Here is a 13,378-nt window from a genome sequence, read left to right as displayed (position 1 = left end):
TGGGTTTTCCCAGTGGTGTCTTGTCCAGAAGCAACTGGTTTTATTTTTGAGCCAGAAGGCAAGGGCAGATCTTTGCCCTGAAAAGAGAATGGGGGAAGAAATTTAATTATCCCAGCATGGCTTGGGAGACAAACTTTCTGCAGTTTCTTCCGGGAAACCCATAGTTTCTCTCCCTGAACACTTTCTCCTTCAGAGCCAGGAGGAAGGCACAGGATATTAATCAATGGGATGACGTTGGAAGGCTCAGTTTTAAGGGACTATAAAGCCAAGGGCAATCAAATATTCCTCTTGGGGTTCAAGAATGTGGAACAGTAATGATTTCATGGCAGGAGAAGCTAGCAAAAGGGATCTGGTCTCTTCATTCTGGAATGGAACCACAGAGTAATGAATTTAAGCTAGCAGAAAGAGATTCTGAAGGAAAAGCTCCCTAAAGCAGCCTAGCAGAGAGAATGATGGTCACGGTTAGCTCCCCTTTCCTGGAGGAGTCCAAATGCTGGATTCTTGCTGTGAGCAGGGGTCCGCAGCCTTGGGGCCTTTGGGCTCAGAGCCAATGACTTGGTGCCGCTTTGGGGTGTGATGGGAGTGAGGTCCTTGGTGCTCTCTGAGCTTCATCAGCATTGATGATGTTATCTAATGAGACTTCTTCAAGGAAGCTGTCAAATTCAGAGAGTATCAAGAACCTCACAGTTCAAACCTGAGCTATTAATCTCCTTTATTGAGATGGGAATATTAAGGTTTTGAAATCTCCCTGCAGTTAGATGCTAGCATGCAACTGGCAAAGGTTTTCAACATTCAAACTTGTAATATATGCAAAGCCTGCTAAAGTATTACACCCTCTCTCCATTCTTTGCTCTTTCTAACAAACATTTACTTTATGCTATTTAACAGTACCCAGGGGTTAAAAAGCAAAGGACCTATTCCTTGTTCCATATTCCTACCCTTTTTGGATGGACCAAAAATTATTTAAAAAGAAGCGGAAACTCAAAAGCACCGTCATTATATGACAGCTCCGTAATATAAATCTTTTCCCTTCTTGCATTTAAGTATTCTTTCTTTCTACGGCTGAAAACCAGAAACATGTATTTTAAATATTTGTATTACTTATGGCTGAATTCATACAGCTTACCAGGTTAGGGTAAAATGAGGTTAAAATATTTGCAGTTTAGCTTACTGAATCCCAGCTTTTGTCTTAGAATGTGGTGTGCCTCTCTTCATAGGTATTACTGATTTGGGCGAACACAGCAACTATATGGATCAAAAACAGTAACTGGGAGAGGACAAACACTTAAAATCAGCCAGTAGTTGCAGCAGCAGCCCCAAAAGCTAATACAATCCTGGGTTGTATAAACAAGAGGCATAGAATCAAAATCATGTGAAGTATTAGTACTTCCAAACTCGAGAGACCCCAGGACGCTTGCTCCAACCCAGCGTCGGGGGTTGGATACCTGCCCAAAGAAGGCAACAGACTAAAGCAGGCATGTCAAACACAAGGCCCGGGAGCCGGAGCCGGCCCGTGAAGTGGTTTCATGCGGCCCGCGAAGCCATCCTGGAAACAGTGGGGGAACGGCCCCCACTGCCTTGGCCCTGGCCCAGAGACCCTCCTTCTGCCAGAGACCCTCAGATCTGTCCCACTCCTGCCCAGGCCCCCATAGGCTCCCTTCATGCCAACGATGTAGAGCTGGCCACGCCCACTCAGTAGGCCTTCCTTACTCTCTAGCCACGCCCACCCAGTAGGCCACGCCCACCCTGGCCACGCCCACCTGGCCCCCTGAGGGCAACCGCAATGCTGATGCGGCCCTCCATGAAATTGAGTTTGACACCCCTGGACTAAAGGGAGCAAAGTCCTCTAGGGGGCAGCAAATATACATGTTTTGATGGGGGGGGGGGGAAGAGCTTCAGGAGCAAAGAAATGTCTAACAGAAAATCCAGACAAATTCACTGGGCAAACAGGATCCAATGAGAATGGAACAGGAATATTTATTAAAGGCATTCTTTAGGTGTGTGTTTGGCAAACATACAATGCACACGCACACATTTATGTACACTCTTACACAACTCACTGAGCATCACCAAGCGCTTAAATCAATAAATAAAAAAAAAGAAAACCGAGATTTTATCCTCATGTAAGAAAAGCCATGTCCCAGAGTCCAGATCAGGGCAGTCGCCCAGGGAACCAGGAGCAAAAGCCGGGGGGGGGGGGGGGGGAGGGGGGAGGGGCTTCACCCTCGGGCCTCAAGGCACTCCAGCGTTCTCTCCTCCGGCCGATGTCCATCTGCTTGGGCACAGAGGCCGATGCGGGCACTTGGGCTCCCAGCCCCTCTGGCACTGGGGGGGTGGAGGCAGGCAGCAGTCTGGAGAAAGGGGGGGTCGCAGTCATCCAGGGGGATGTCAGGCACATCATCTGACTGGCTGTCCGAGCTCTCCAGGTCGCTGCGGATGCTTTCGGGCTGTGCCAGAGTGATGTCCCAGGTTTTGCTGGCCACACAGTCCTTCTGTTCACAGCTTTGGTGGTTGCATAATTGCTCCTCTTCCTCTTCTTCCTCCTCCTCCTCCTCCTCCTCGTTTTCTGCCATTTGGGTTGGGACATGGAGGGAATCCTCAGTGCTGCTTCCACTAACAAGCTGATAATGGCTGGGCTTAGTCTCTATGTCCACCTGGATTTCCATGTTGTTGCACTCTCTGTGGGAAAAGTGCACCACGTGAAGCTCCATGTTACAAACAAGGTTAATAAATTGCAAGATTGACTTGTCTGTACACAGATACTAATCTGAGGACAGGCAGGAAGTAGGCAGGAATGAGTGTAGCCCCCCCCCCAAAAAAATGTGTTATGGGAGCAGTGCACATTGGCCGCCTCCCTCTATCAAAGCCTCCCGAGGCATGGAAAGCTAATTTAGTAGGAACACGCACGGTGGGTTCCCCTTTCCTCTGGCACTGTAGCTTTCAAAGCGAGGGCAGCTCTTTCCATATTCTGTTTGGGGAGCAAAGAGGTCATGACCAACCTGCCATTTCCATTATACATATACATGCACATTTTTCAAGGAAAATAATTAGAGATACAAAAGAACTGCCAAAACACCCTTTTATCTGCTATCCACCAACACTAGCTGAGGCATCAAACCAAATCCCTCCCTCCCTCCCTCCTTACTAGGCTGGAGTTATTGGCTGCTCTGCATATTCCACACTTTCAGGCATGGCCACCACCCAATGGGAAGGGAGAACAACCCACCTATAGAGTTCACTTCCCCTCTATGCACAGCCCTTCCTACTACAGGAAGTCTTGCAGCTGAATGGCTCATTCAAATTAAGCTATTTTTTATAAGATTTTGCCCAAAGTACAGAATAATAAAATATACACCAGCGTGTGAACCATCACATAGTTTTAGGAAGCTTTCCCCAATTTTAATTGACTTGCAGAATTTAGGAATCTTGAAAACACGAACCTTAGTTTAATGCAACAAATGTGAGATTATCATCGTCTGGCACAGAACCTGATGCTACTGAGGCAAAACATACAATATGCACACATTTTGCATTGATACCAGAAATGTTTCTGTGCCTTCTTGCTGATCTGCATCCACTTTCAGTTTTCATCACACAGGGAAATAAATCCACGCAATTCTACTTGCATGGTCCAGAAGCGGCCCACTTGACACCATGAACAATGGAAGCCATCTAGGTTCTGATTCAGCTGTTCTACAGAATCCGCATTTGTTTTCTAGCCACACATAGCAAAAACAAGAATGTCTTTTTTGACAAAGCTAAGTTGTATAAAAGCTCTCTCTGAAGAAGAGAGATTTTTATCTCCCTGCACTATTAGCTAGACTGGCTCACCTGTCTTGGGGATTGTAGGAACTGATGATGGAGCCTGCCATGGCTCGCGTGCTCGCATTGTCACTGATGGCTCCGAGGCTGACGGAATCCTTTGGAAAGATCTCTTTCTGCACATCAGCCTGCACTTCCAGCCTGACCAAGAGAAAGGAATTGGCGTAAGGATGTTTCCCCAGACCCACCCAACTGAAGCCCAGTGCGGTTCAAGTGGAGACTTCCACAAGAACTGAATGTCACATAGTTCGGTTTTAGGATTCTTCTGTTCCCATTATCCATTTGGATGAACTCTGGCTTTACTTCTTTCATCCTAAGAAGCAACATCCTACCTGGGCCTGCCACTCTCTCTCTCCCCCCACGCAGCTCACTTTGCTCAACACTCTACAGACAATTTCTCCAGTGCTCACACTTTTCAGGAGAGTCTGCATTTCACTTGGGAGCAGAGAAAAAAATGGTCATGAACATTTGGTTCAAGTCCAGTTCTCTCGCCCCTGAACCAAATTAATGGTAAACTGCAAAAGCCTTCTAGGTCTCAGAAAAGTAGCCAATTCATTGCTATTTATGGCCATTATATCATGGTCTAGTTAAGTTGGGCGCTGTACAACAGAATCAGTCGTATTTTCCACCTGTATGTGGTCCCAGATTCCTACAACACATACATACATTCTCTCTCTCTCTCTCTCTCTCTCTCTCTCTCTCTCTCTCTCTGTGTGTGTGTGTGTGTGTGTGTGTGTGTCTGTCTGTCTGTCTGTCTGTCTGTCTGACTCTCTCTCTCTCTCTCTCTCTCTCTCTCTCTTTCCAGCAAGCGTGAATATTTACCGGCTGTATTTTCCTTTCCCTCCTAACAGGACTCCACCACTTAGAGTGCCTCCTGAGAGCGCAGCAAAGCTGGCTGTTTCGCTGTAGTTGCCCTGCATGACGCTCAGCCCATCGGTGGGGCTTCCACTGGTGCTCAAAACACTTGTCAGCCCTTCAATGCTGCTCTCACCAATGCTGGGGTTCTTGAGTGCCCTCCAAGCATCTGCCACTAAGAAGGAGAAGAATGTGAAGCAGCACAAAACTGAAGGCGATTAGCCAGAAGCCCCCTTATTGTAACAGAGGAACCAGGTGGAATTGCCCCCCAAGAAGTAAATACTGGCTTTGTGCTTGAGGCTGGGGCCCTGGGGGGGGGAAGGCCTTAGAGCCTGTTTCCTGGCTCTATGGACGATGGATTAGACTGGACCCATGTTGTTTTCTTTGTTTTATTGTAAAGCAGTCTAGAGCCACATAAAAGTTAGATGGGTGATTACATAAATCAAGTAGATAAATAAATATTGAAGAGCATTTGCACAATTTAGAAATATTTTGGTGGGGGAATGATAAACAAACTTGTCTTTACAAATTTATTGTGTAAGAATGCCCTCACCCCTCCAGACTGTCCAGTACTGCCCTCCTTATTCCCGAGTACCCTCCCCCCAAGACTATGACCACAGTGGGCTACTTCTTTACCTGTAATTGGCCCATCATCTTCATCGAACTCAATTTTAACCCCTTTTCCATTGGCTGTGCTGACACCACAACCTCCTCCTCGGCACAAAGAAATGGGGACTACTCCATACACGTAGGCCAACATGATAGGGACACCAATACCTAGGAAGAAAGGATGCCTGTCAGTAAACAGCCAGACTCCTACAGGAAAGAAAAGGCTTTTCCATCCAAAGTCGTGCAGCTCAGCAATTGATACCAATTCTTCACAGAAGGCATTCCATCTCTGAACCTGGACCAATGGGACTGAGGACTGCAGACTGCAATCCAATTCTGTAATGTTGCAAATGCATTGCCCTATCTTAACCCCTGGTGGTGCAAGTACTATCGTATACACTATCTTACTATCTTAAAATGGGAGAGAGGCTTTTTTGCTGCTAAATGTGTGTTTGTCTCTGCTTTCCCACACAGAGCATTGCCAGCCTGTCCTAAAGGCTTAAGGCCCCTGAGCTTTCTTGCCAGTTGGGATGTGTCCATAACTAGATTATAGACACCAATGGTGGGAAAGGGTGGGGTGGAATACCTGCACTGGGGGCTACTTGACAAACAGCGGTAATGTTCAGTCACCTGTTCCTGTCTAAATATGGTACTCCAACTGGCTTGAACTTGAACAAGAGGCTTTTTGCAGCACTAAACCCTTAGAACAAGGGTCTCCAACATGTGGGCTGGGGCCTATTTGCAATCGGGCCACATGCGTGACAGGCTGGTATGGGAGCATGCGCAGCCCCTGCCCCTGACACAAACCATCCCCTCTTCCTTGGGGGCCAAACCAGAAAGGTTGGGAAACGCTGCCTTAGGAGACCAAGAGAGCCTCAAATAGGAGATTCCTCAGTATTTACATATGGAGGTGGATTGCTTTGGTAGTAAAAAGCATGATGTCACTATCCTTGAAAAAAAATCATTGGCTGTTTGCAAACAGAATGTAAAGTCTCAATTTATAAAAAACTGAATTTCAGGAAACACCCTCACTTATGTGATAATGATAGGAAATTAAGGAGAATGTTGGAAACAACCTTAAAGTATAACTTTGTTTATAATAGGCTAGTCTTGAATAACAACAGCAAAAAAGTATGTTAAGTGGTATCACAGATCTTGGCTGTCTAGAGCACATGAAAAGAATGATTTGGATCAATTTCAGAGCCTAAAGACCAACACTTCATGTGTCTAAAAACTCCAAGGTCTCAATGCACTGGAATGAGAAAAGAATCAGAGCCTACAGATAAACGCAGTGTTTCAAACACTGGATCAAAACCGGATCCCTTTTGCAACATAAGACCTCCATATTTGCTCTATACTCAAAAAAACCCCTATCAGTTATAACAGGTTTATTTATGGAGCGTCCTGCATTTGGACAGCAAGCTAACCACTCAACCCACAAATGACAGCTATGTGCTAGGCATGTAGACGGGACAGAGCCAGGCGGCTCCACACCACCATTCGCTCAGTTACACAAGAAGTGTGCGTTGGTCCCACCTGCCTTCCTTAAACCACACAGCTCATTTGACTGTTGAACAGTTTTGCATTTTTCTATTTGTTGCCCTTTTTTTCTGCTAATAGATTTTATTTATTCATTAAAACCTCTGGAGGGGGAATGATTCCAGTAACATTGAAACTTAGATCCGAGAATAATTATGCCCTGCTAGTATCATTTATGCATGGCAGAATAAAGGGAAAAAGGTTGTGAGAATGAGAAAAAAATACACGTAAGGTAACAACCACTGCACAAACCAAGGATGAGAAAAAAAAATTGGAAAAAAAAGAACACGTTCAAAAGGCAACATATGAAGTGGTGCATGGAAACAAGGGTGGTTTGTAAGGAAATAAAGGCATAGTGTATTTTGTTGGGGCAAATTAATTTTAAGAATTGGTTTTTAACTTCTCTATTCAATTTTTCTAATTATAATTATTTTCTAGTACTTTTTATTATATTGTAAGCCACCCAAGAGCCAATGTATGTGAAATGGGCAGGATAAAAATAAAATAAAATAAAATAAAATAATAATAAAATAAAATAAAATAAAATAAAAAAATAAAATAAAATAAAATAAAATAAAATAATAATAAAATAAAATAAAATAATAAAATAAAATAAATAAAACTGTATTTCATTTTCTTTGCTTATCTCACCTTTAATTTCTTTGGTTTACTTACTCCTTTTTCGCATGCTGCAAAATTGCTAATAATGCAGTTAAGTTTATATGTTATAGTTATTTAAATAAGTATATGTTAGTATACTCAATATAATCTGTTATATTGTTTCCAAAAAACAGGAATCTTTAAGAATCATCCATGTGCAAATACCATGTCTTCATAAATTATATTTATTCTTAACAAAAGTACTACTAGAAGAAATCTAGTTACAATTTTAAGGTAGGCAGAATTTGCCACTTTTTAAAACAAATACTGACTTTTAATTATGAAACTATTAATGCTATCATTATTACCCACTGTTTAGAAAGAATATTTAAGTCAAGTAACTTTTATTCCCATATTATTTTTAAATAAACACAAAGCCAACTGAAAATAACCAAAATGAAAATTAAAACAAAATTTACTTCAAAAATGAGATGTTCCAACTAACCAGAACCTTGGCTACTTCACCAGTGCCTCCGCTGACTCCGCACGAAGAATGCCTGCGGACGGCCAGGTGTTTCTGGAAAGAGGCTCCCTAATCTGGAAGGGGTTGTGGGGAAGCCTCACGCTCCCAGCCACAAAAACAGCTGTGGGTTAGTCCTCACAGGTCGGCAGATCTGCCTGGTTTGGGGTGGGGGGAGAGGGTTACATGGCAAAAGTAAAAAGGCTCTGCCGGTCATCTGCCTTCCAAGCAGCGATGACTCTGCTGCTTCCTGTTAGCTGTTTATTGCTGGTACCAATTTCAGACTTTTGATGTTTTGTTCTGGCAACTAGACTTTCTCTTTTGATCATAGCCATGCCAAGTTTTTTTTTTTACTTTGGCGTGTTTTTAGATTGAATGAACTGGTTTCAAAAGCTGCTACTCTTCCAGTTCCTGTAATTCCAGGGTCTTCAAACTGGGCCCTTTTATGACTTGTGGACTTCAACTCCCAGAATTCCTCAGCCAGCATGCCTGGAGTTGAAGTCCACAAGTCATAAAAGGGCCAAGTTTGAAGACCCCTGCTGTAATTCCTTCCTTTTTTAAATCAGTACATTAAGCCAGAGAGGCTGGTTTAATTCTGTCCACTCCCATGTTCACAGAAAATATGACATGCTATCAAATTGAAAGAAAAACTGAACTTTAATATATAATTTAATCTATAGCTTATGACATTATAAAATAGTTATAAACTGCCTCTTTCTAAACTACTTTGGTCAAACAGAAAACAATTTATTAAATCAAGTCAAAACAATATATAAAAATCCAATAATACCAGTCATAGTTTAATAAACTTTTAAATTGTGAATTTGATCATATCCTTTAATTATTTATATTAGTTTTCAACTTCAGAAAAAGAGATTTTGTGCAAGCATGATTTCGCAGCCAAATGCAGAATGTGGAATACTTTAAATTCTGAGCTGCTGCTGCATTTTAGGATCTTAGACTTTCTGTGGGAAAAAGAAATTAAGTGTTTTGGAGAAGTAAACACTAGACTAGTGTCTCCCAATGACAGAAAGGTTTTGTCTATTTTAGCACTTTTTTAGGGCTCTCCTTTTAAGATGGCAGCATTTTTCATAAAGGAGAAAAAGAAAAGAAGGATGGAGCAAATAGTTAAAAGTGGAAGGCGAGAAGTTTGTCCTTTCAGACTTACAGTACAAGATTCTATTAATGTAGCCTTACAGTAAAGCAGGATTAGTCCATCTTATCCAAGAAGGCTGACAAAGATAAAGGTGCAGCTTGCTTACATGGAACAACAAGCAGCTAAAGAAAATCTGCAATGAGTTTTGAGTGGGAGGTTGACTGAGGCAAAGGCCAAACATGGCAAAATTCCTCCTTGGAACTTTCCTTGTCACATTTCTCAAGGTTGCTCTTCAGGCTTGCCTAGATCAGGGCTTTTCAACCAGTGGTACGGGTTACCACTTGTGGTATATTGGCACCTGGCAGGTGGTAAGTGACCATCCTAGAAAACTGGTAGCGGGGGAGGGGAATATGCTGAACTGGTGGCGGCACCGCACAAGCCCGAGCGAGAGATGGCTGGAGCTGCAGGGCTGTCAGGGCTCAGCGGAAGCACCAGGATCAGCGCCAGGCTCCAGCTGGAGCTCGGCACTAATCCTAACACTTCTGAGCCCAGAAGGCAGTTGTCTGGCTCGGCTGTAGCTTGGGGGCCACTTTTTTCAATGCCATTGTAACTTCAAACAGTCACTAAGTGAACTGTTGTAAGTCAAGGACTACCTGTACTTCATCACTTTTTTCCCCCCTTTTTTTGGGTCATCAGGTTTTTGACACCTCGCTAGGCGACTGGTGGTACTCGGATGTTGCCATATCTTAAAAGTGGTACAATGGGTGAAAAGGTTGAAAAGCCCTGGACTAGATAAGGAGTCGCCAGCGCCAGGCCATGAAGCGCACACAGTTCCAGAACCTCCTTTTGTTGTTTGGGAAACACACACTTGTCCATTTCTTGGCAGTTCTTTCAAATAATCTAGGCCTCTTTTTAGGCTTAATACACATCCCCAGCCATTAATTTACAATACCAAGTTCTGCCCACTCAGAGAGGTGACTGCTTTGTCCACTGTGGCTCTCCCTAATATGGAGAGGGGTATGCTCAGGTACGGCACACCAGAGCAGTGACGCGCTTTTGACACCTGGCCCCGATGGGCAGGCACAAAAAACAGCAGCAGAAGCAGGAAAAATTCTCAGCAGGCCCAAAGAAATTGTCACAAAAGGGTGAAGCAGAATCTGGAGATGGTGCAGTTGGAGGGAAGAGGCCAAAGGGGTCCTGGCTGAACCCCTACTGAAATCTTACCAAAGAGAAGGCGAGTGTTCTCCAAAACAAGGAGTGTGACTTACCAAAATAACTGACAATAGGGGAACTTCACAGCTCCTTTTCTCAAGCAAATACAGTAGCAATTGCACTCATCCTGCACAAAACTCTGTAGCACTTTAAACATATTCCCTACCAACCAGTGTAATCCCACTATAATTTCTTCTGATTAAATTGAACAAAAGTTATCTGAATTATCAAAAAATGGGGAAAACTCAACAGGAATGCTCCTCTGACTTGGCTAATGAAATTCTCAGGGATGGCCCCTTAAAGAGTCAGATGCCCTGACTAGGAATGTATGCACGAATAGGGTAATTCTTCTACCAGAAAAACATGAAAACCCCTTTTAAGTTGTATGAAGTCCTGCAATTGCAGAATTGCATCTGAATTTTAAATAGGCTTGTCTTGTAATTCAGATCCAGAACTTCTATGCTGGCACAGGGATCACAGTCAGAGCAAAGTAATAGCCCAAGCACACTAGCACATAGTTGAGAAGAAAAATCTATCTTACCAACACTGACCGCAGCAATGACAGGGGATGCAATCACAGACAAGGTTACTCCACCTGTGATAGCTAAATTCCTCTTGTGTTTGGAGGTCTTCCTTCCCTCGTATCTGCTGTGAATCTGGTGCATAAACAATCAAGAATAAGTAAGAATTAAACCTGGAAAAGATTATCAGTATAGAGATGCTGTTTATATAATACTCCTGATGAACTGAAGATACATGCGCTATCTCTAGAAAAAGAAAAAAGGCTGAAGTACCCAGAAGAGATCAAAATGTCACTGTATCCAAAGCAGCAAACAATAGTATCACAAAAATTTGCAGCAATGTTCCTTTTTAATCATTAAGGAAATGTATATGGAATTAAGTTAATTCCTGCCCCAGATGTTGTGTTTTCATATGGCACCTTTTCTTTGAACATGAAACATTCTCTAAAAGCTGAGCACCGTATTCCTTTTCCTAAGATACAATCTGTAAGACTTATAGAATGCCTCCGCTTACCTTCCTCCCAACGTAAACAGGGATTCCAATGACCATGGCTGGAATCGCAATGCCAGCAATCAGGGAAATCCCCACGGGGGCACCAATCAGTGTTCCTAGTTGCCACAGGATCTTCTTCTTACGGCTCCATGGCTTTTTGCCCCAGAAGGTACAACCAGAAGGACTGCAAGAGATTTTGCAGAGAATTTAGGTATGTAGAGTCACACATATGCTACGAGTGTTCTATCAAATCTATTTCCCCAAAGGACTGAAAGAATGTTCAGAGGAACCAAGTAGCTCCTCAGTCGGAATTGCTCCCTGTCCCAGCATTGTTGTCTCCCAAAGTTTTAATTTCTGGATGAAAGAATGCAACCTTTGGGATCACTTTGCTGTACTCAGAACAATGCCAACGGTGTGATTTCACAGCTGCAGGTTTTGGGGAGACAAAAAGGCAAAAGCAAGTATCAGCCGGCGAAACAAAACAACACGCTCTCCAACCAAATTACCTGAGGTAATGCAAATCGGAAATTTCCTTCATGCACAGCCAACAGAACTCACAGCCACACACAGCGCAGGTCATGTGATTGCAGCTGCCGTCGTTCATTTTGATGATGTAGGCACTGCAGCGTGGACATGGCTTGATGTCATCGGCTGCAACGTGAAAGGAAAACTAGTCAGCTTCTTAACTCTGCGTGTTAAAGAGATTCCAGTAAGGAACCAAAAAATAATCTGCTGTTTTGTTTTAAGAAAGAAAATGAATCCTTGGGCCTTTACTTTTTCTGGCCCACCCCGTTCTGAACAGACAAGTCAAGCTTGCATCGTCTGAAAGCCCCAAACTCTGAATCTGACTGTACTGAGCATCAAGCCTTAGTCATTAAAAGACAGTCCTGGTGCTTCTGATACACTTGACAAGACTGTAGAAGACAACGGCTCAGCGGCGATCCACTTGTGCTCATTAAGAAAGATCAGAAACGTCGAGCTCTGGGCAAAAGTGGCCACAAGGAAAACAGAGCCTTTGGCACTGGGATAGATCTAGCCTGCTATAAGGCGGCTTCTGCACTTTAAACACTATGAGAACACAAAGCTGTTCTTGACATATGGGTTCAATATATTATGTCTTATTGGAAATTGCCATCTTTTTAAAGAATAGTTGGAAATACAGTCCTCAACTTACAACAGTTCATTTAATGACCGTTCAAAGTTGCAATGGCACTGAAAAAAGTGACTTATGACCGTTTTTCACACTTACAAGCGCAGCATCCCCACGGTCACGTGATCAAAACTCGCATGCTTGGTAGTATTTATGACGGTTGGGGTGTCCCAGGGTCATGTGATCGCCTTTTGCAAGCAAAGTCAATGGGGAAGCCGGATTCACTTAACAACCGGGTTTCTAACTTAATTGCAGTGATTCACTTAATAACTGTGGCAAGAAAGGTCATAAAATGGGGCAAAATTCACTTATCAAATGTTTCACTTAGCAGCAGGAAATTTTGGCTCAATTGTGGTCGTAAGTCGAGGACTACCTGTAATAGACTATTGTGGATTTCCCCTCCTTTGTAGTTTCATCCATTGAATCGAACATATTATGGAGAAGTGCATACAATACAGTCGTGGCCAAAATTGTTGGCACCCCAGAAATTTTTCCAGAAAATCAAGTATTTCTCACAGAAAAGTATTGCAGGAACACATGTTTTGCTATACACAGGTTTATTCCCTTTGTGTGTATTGGAACACAACAAAAAAAGGGAGGAAAAAAAGCAAATTGGACATAATGTCAAACAAAACTCCAAAAATGCGCCGGATAAAATTATTGGCACCCTTAACTTAATATTTGGTTGCACACCCTTTGGAAAAAATAACTGAAATCAGTCGCTTCCTATAACCATCAATAAGCTTCTTACACCTCTCACCCGGAATTTTGGACCACTCTTCCTTTGCAAACTGCTCCAGGTCTCTCTTATTGGAAGGGCGCCTTTTTCCAACAGCAATTTTAAGATCTCTCCACAGGTGTTCAATGGGATTCAGATCTGGACTCATTGCTGGCCACTTCAGAACTCTCCAGCGCTTTCTTGCCATCCATTTCTGGGTGCTTTTTGACGTATGTTTGGGGT

The 13,378-nt window shown here is 43.2% G+C and overlaps 1 protein-coding gene across 2 annotated transcripts in view; it reads right to left on the bottom strand.

Moving 5' to 3' along the window:
- Positions 1–1,952: 1,952 nt before the first annotated feature.
- The window catches only part of RNF19B (ring finger protein 19B), a 31,616-nt gene continuing 20,190 nt past the window's right edge, over positions 1,953–13,378 (bottom strand). Inside the window, exons 3-9 of one of the 2 annotated variants that reach the window (XM_083369271.1) lie at positions 11,774–11,918; positions 11,289–11,451; positions 10,795–10,909; positions 5,314–5,454; positions 4,645–4,852; positions 3,832–3,963; positions 1,953–2,679 (exon numbers count right to left, since the gene is read on the bottom strand). In XM_083369271.1, the coding sequence (XP_083225397.1) occupies positions 2,220–2,679; positions 3,832–3,963; positions 4,645–4,852; positions 5,314–5,454; positions 10,795–10,909; positions 11,289–11,451; positions 11,774–11,918 (1,364 nt within the window). In that variant the 3' untranslated portion in view covers positions 1,953–2,219. The remainder of the gene's footprint in view (positions 2,680–3,831; positions 3,964–4,644; positions 4,853–5,313; positions 5,455–10,794; positions 10,910–11,288; positions 11,452–11,773; positions 11,919–13,378) is intronic. The other variant, XM_083369272.1, reaches the window with a different exon arrangement.

Source organism: Vipera ursinii (assembly GCF_947247035.1).
Source record: "Vipera ursinii genome assembly, chromosome: 9".
NCBI lineage: Eukaryota > Metazoa > Chordata > Lepidosauria > Squamata > Viperidae > Vipera > Vipera ursinii.
This window is presented reverse-complemented; position numbering and strand designations above follow the sequence as displayed.